Below are 5,863 nucleotides of genomic sequence, written 5' to 3' on the forward strand. Positions count from 1 at the left end.
TTTTTTCCCCCTAAATTATTTAACTTCACAACAATATTTGTTAAATTTGTACGTACATATATTTATTAATCGTTACTTCTATTATATTTATATTACTATTATTATTATTATTATGCCTTAAAAAGTCTGTCTGTCGTTCTTTCCTTCTTTTTTTTCTTACAAAAATAACAAATACCTAAGTGTCAACTTCTATGGGAAATCTGCAGCGCTCAAAGACACCCCAGTGTAAATTAAATAAAAATGTTCATAATTTTTCCCCTTGGGAAATGGACGCTCATCAGAAATTTATGACGTGACTCCAAATAGCCAGCCGGCAATGTAACAACAATATATCATTTTCATGTTTTTTTGTTGTTTCTGTAACAAATTTTTGACTGAAAAATTAAATTTATTGCCGAATATTAGCTAACAAGTGAAAATAATGAATCGCTGGCAAGGGATTCGAGACGTCAAGTGTTAGGTGGAAAGCAAAAAGTATAAAAGTGCGTGAAATCACTTTACTCAGTACGAAAATGGCCAAGCAAAGCTAATCATTATGGAGCTAAATAAAATGGAAATTGCTTAACTATTGGTATTTATTGCTGACAGGTGAATATGGTTTTAAAAGCGTGAGATACTTGAAGATCAAATTGTTAATTGAACTTACTATTTTTTGGGGAGAATTTCAATAGAATATTTCATGAACGGGGTTTTCGCAATACTGAATCGGGGCTCCTTCGTTTTGCTCTCTTATAAAATTGAGGCCAAATGAGAGGGGTAGAAAAAACAATCATTTCAGGTTTTAACTTGTTGGGTGGTACTATTAAAAAAAATCAAGTTATTATTAGTTTTCGGTTTTATTTTAAACTTTTAGCGACATTTCCCCTTTTTTAAGGATTTCTCAAAAAAAAAATTTAAAAAAATCACAATGGTAGCTCCGAGTATTGCGCAATATTTAAGTATAGTACGATGGGGTGCACTCAAGGCACATTAAACAGGTAGTATCAGTAGAGCAAAAACAACATTTGCGTATATTTTGTTGTTGCTTCTGGTATCGAAAGTGTCAAAAACTGTTCTGAATTTTTTCTTCTAAATCAAAGCGTGCCATGTGAAATACAAAAAATTATAAAAAATAAAAAATTGAAATTGGAAAAAATAAAAATTGATGCAACTTTCTTTCCTAGTAAATTTGTTTGCTTCTCGAAGCATTGATCCATCCTTTACAAGGGCCAGTAATCAGCGGTTGTGCTGCTGAGTTGGGCGAACGTTCCAAAAGCTGCTATTCAATCGCTTGTTTTGTATGGAAAAAGGTTTCACATGCAAATAGATTTTAACAATTCAGAATTTTTGTGAGAAAAAATTAAAAATATTTGACATTTTCGAGACCAAATAATTTGAAAATAAATTAAATCAGCTGCTCTACTGATACTACCTGTTCAATGTACCTTGGGTGCACTCTATAATCTTTTGAGTTATGACTTTTTTTTACACCGAAGTTGAGTAAAATGAGTACATTACAAAATTTTTAAAATTTTTACTAGAATTTTTTTTAGTATGCAGTTTTGTAGCCCATTCATTTCTAATCTAGTAAAGTGCAAATTTTAAGCGATTGCAAAAAATTTTTAAATTCGTAATGTACTCATTTTACTCAACTTCGGTGCAAAGAATAATCATAGCTCAAATTATTGTAGAGTGCACCCCATAATACTATACTTAAATATTGCGCAATACTCGGAGCTACCATTGTGATTTTTTTTAATTTTTTTGAGAAAGCATATTTTTAAAAACTAATTTTTTTTTTTTTTAATTTTTATATAAAAATTTTTTAAGAAAATGTGAAAAATTTTCTTTAAAATTTAAAGCTTTTTAGTCAGATTTTTAAGAATTTTTTGAGTATGGAATTTTCTAAATTTAATAATTTTTGTATAATCAAGTGCAAGTTTTAAGCGCCTGCAAAATCGTGTAATATTTAATTTTTTTTTTCTGACGGCTTTTGTGGTTTTTTTCATAAAAAAAGTACAATTTATAAAAACTGGCGTTGCTGTTTTTTAATTTTCTTTGCATAAGAAACGGTCTCCATAAGAAATTCATTCTTGTATGCAAAAAAGTTCAAAAAGCCGTCACCGAAAAAAATTCTCAAAAATCAACGCTTAAATCTTGCACTTTATATACTAAAATTATTAAATTTACAAAAAACTCTAAATAAACTGATTAAAAATCTAAGAATTTTAGTGAAAATTTGTTAAATTTTTTAAGCTCTGTATATAGTTTGAAAGTTTTATTTTTATGATTTAAGTTAAAGCAAGATCCATATTTTTATTTGAAAATAACAAAAAAATTTCTACTTTAAAAACCTTTGCAAATATTTAACAAAAATCATTGCTCCCCACTGTACATACATATACTATTTGAACGAATTTTGCGAGTGCCACGTTGGGCATAGAACCCCTCAAGCCACGAAAAACAATAAATCACTTGACACTTAATCGACAGCAAAGTCAGCAAAATTAATTTTCGAAGAAAAAAATAAAATTTAAAGATTTTAATCCTACATTTAGTGAGTTGTAAATCACATTCCCGTCCCTGGTAGCAATGACAGGATAGCACAAAAGCGAAACAAGATAAAAAAATCTTAACTCTGTAGCAAAGTGTGTAAGTTTTTTTTTAGTTGATAAGAGCAGAGGCGTTCATGAATATACATATGCAGATAAGATCATTTAGACGAAGCATTTAAAGTGCGTCTGCGCTTGTTCCCTATGCTGCAGATGGTAAGTATGCCATGTGATTGATGGTTCATAAATTAGTCATTTTGGCTGGTTGTTGTCGAATTTGTCGTTATTTCGTGATAGCTGTAAAATATGTACATACATATGTACATAGGCAAAAGGTGAAGGGAAAAAAGCTAAGCAGAGACAGCAAGCTGATTCATAAGAACATAACTTTTTTTTGATGCTTGCACTACTTTCTTGACGGTAATTTGTCGTGTGCGTTGCTTGCCAAAGGCAATATCGCTTTTCTCGTCAATTTGGGCATTCATAGGGAACCACATGCATACATATGTATATATATACTATGTATAGGACTTATATAAATACTTATATAGGCACTGCGACTTAATATGAGTACATGTGTTTATACTATACTTTTACGCTGCCAGGCGGCATAATGTGCTTGTGATTGTGACGTATTAGCATTGACATCAGAGCCGATATGAGTCGTATAAGTATGTATGAATGTACATATGTATAAAAGGATTTAAATGCGCCGTACTGGTCGGCAGCAGCAGCGTTGCCGTTTTGAGGAGATTTGGCAACGGAAATAACATAAACTAAGAGCATAGGTAAATACATACATACATACATACACATCGGGAGAAAATAACTCTATATAGTGCATAAACTTATATATATTTTTACACGTACATAAATATATATACAAATGTATATATATCCATCGGCAGCATAACGTTATTGGACATAAGCACGCAAATGCGTGACCAGTTAAGATAAAGTCTAATAATGTCCAACTTTCGTAGTCGTGATAATCATGGCAACGTAGACGCAAACAGTATAACGAAACTACAGAGAATAGCAGAAAAACAGCCTAAGGAAATAAGCATCCAACAGGCTAGCTGGCAAGATGGATCAGTTAAAAGCAAAAGAGGATATACATACCTATCCATACGACATTGATTGAAGTGAAATTGAAAGCGACATAGTCGATATGGATTCTGTTGATTTAATAAGCGAAATTAAGCTGAGACCTTAATCAAATGTGATGCATGAGCGACGCTTAACTTTCACCCTTTGCACACCAGAGGCAACTGCAACGCCAACGCTTCCGCCAATGCTAAGGGCGACGATGCGTACCGAAGTCAAAGATATAAAGGATGTGAAAGCTAAATGTTGAATGAGTGGCATACATGCACACATACTTACATACAAAGTACAGACCCACTGGGAAAATAGGTAAGCACCTTGCGAGGTAAGCCATGTTTTCTTTCAGTTTTTAGTACCAAAATTGTCATCATGGCCAATGTCATCTACTAGTAAAGGGCAAAATGAACACCTCCGAAGACACATTACGTTGTCAGTTGCAAAATAACGTGCAGCCGAAGTTATTTCCAAGCACCGAACTACTCCGAGGGACTGCTCTGCATTACACGTAACTTACTTTGTAAAGCGGCTCAGAAGTATGTCTGATACCAAATGTACATTCTAAATTCCTACTTACATAAGGCGGCCATGCCTTTGTAAAAGTAAGGGACGTTCGGCAGGGAAATGGTAATGACTGCCAGGTGAAGAGTAAGTTGCTAATAAGGTATTATTACGTGCTCCTAATTCCCACTGGGGACGTACATTCACACATACTTACATAAAAAGTACAGACGTAAAAAGTACAGGCGTACATATGTATGTGTGAACCTTCTTTACACCTCGACGAAGGTAAAGTTCAATTAAAGTGGTAAGTTATGATAAAATATCTGTCCTCTCTTCCACTTCTTTGTCAATCGTCTTAGTAATTTATTTATTTAATACGACAAATCGACACCTGAGTGGAAGATCGACCTATCTCGGCAGCAAGTTCGAAACGCTCTATCTCAGAAAACTTTTCAAGAGCACCCTAGCTCAGAATTTGATTGAAGAACGCCCTATCTCAGAATTCGGTTCAAAAATGCCCTAACTCAAATGAAAATGTATTTCAAAATGTGCCGAGCTAGAGCGTTTTCGAATCATATTCTGAGGCAGAGCATTCTTGAAAAGTTTTCTGAGATATGGCGTTTTCTATCTGTAGGAAATTTGTGCCACTAAATGGATCAAAACTGAAGGCAATTTTCAAAAATTGTCTTATACGAAATATAATCACAACAAACACAGTCCTAGAATTGGACTTTTAAGAATACCAATATGTGTATGTCGGCCAACAAAGTCTTGCCGCATGGCGATGGTAAGAAATAGACGTCCCGAAGCTGCAGAAGGCAGTTGGCATGTTTTCAAAGGCAAAATTTGTTGATCGCAATTTTTTATACCCGAGTGCACTTGTTCACAAGGGGTATTATAACTTTGCTCACGTAATGGTTGCTTGTAGCTGCCAAAACGAATCGAGGTAGATATAGACAAAGCTATACATAAATGATTAGAATGAAAAGAGAAATCGATTAAGCGGTGACTGTCTCGATAACTCGAGCAAAAATTGAGATATCTTAACGAAACTTATATCTGTACTTCTTTTCAGTGTAGAACGGATGTTGTTGTAAATGGGCAAAATCGGATAGTAACCACGCCTACCTCCCATATAATGGTAGTTTAAAGAAATACGAAATTTTCGATAAATCTGTAAACACTAAGGGCTGGTTTCTCCAACTCAACTTAACTTAGTTAACCCAATTTTCTTGACTTAGTCATGAATAAGCTGTGTAAAAAGTGGCTAAACGAAGTTAAGTTGAGTTGGAGAAACCAGCCCTGAAGCTTTGTTATTCAAAATTTTTGTTTGCGGTACGGTACCGACGATTATTGTTGCCTGCCATGTAGCGGTAGTTTTCGGAAAGGCGAAAAAACTATATTAAATACCTGCGCCTTGTTCACTTGTTTTCTTTTTTTTGTTAAATGCATACACACAATTGCATTTATGTTATTTCCAACCACTACAAAAATACTTCATAATTTTTTCGTTCAAATACTTACATCTTTATCGCCCAACCGCTCAACGCGACAATGCAAAAATCCCGTTTGCCCTACGGTCACAGTCAAATTTCGCGGCACATCGAAGTCGAAATAGGGCAGAAGATTCGCAGGCGACACAGTAGTTGTGGAAGTTGTAGTCGAGTACGAGCTCAGCGATTCTGTAAGAAAAACAAAGAAATTTAATTTAATTTAACTTAAGT

The 5,863-nt window shown here is 34.0% G+C and overlaps 1 protein-coding gene across 1 annotated transcript in view; it reads right to left on the reverse strand.

The window, feature by feature from the left end:
- Window positions 1-5,863, reverse strand: part of LOC118743743 — a 202,398-nt gene that overhangs the window by 44,268 nt on the left and 152,267 nt on the right. The window contains exon 2 of the mRNA XM_036476506.1: window positions 5,664-5,821. Coding sequence (XP_036332399.1) covers window positions 5,664-5,821 — 158 coding nt within the window. The remainder of the gene's footprint in view (window positions 1-5,663; window positions 5,822-5,863) is intronic.

Source organism: Rhagoletis pomonella, unplaced genomic scaffold, assembly GCF_013731165.1.
Source record: "Rhagoletis pomonella isolate Grant_MI unplaced genomic scaffold, Rhpom_1.0 Rhpom_scaffold_00007, whole genome shotgun sequence".
In the NCBI taxonomy this organism is placed as follows: domain Eukaryota; kingdom Metazoa; phylum Arthropoda; class Insecta; order Diptera; family Tephritidae; genus Rhagoletis; species Rhagoletis pomonella.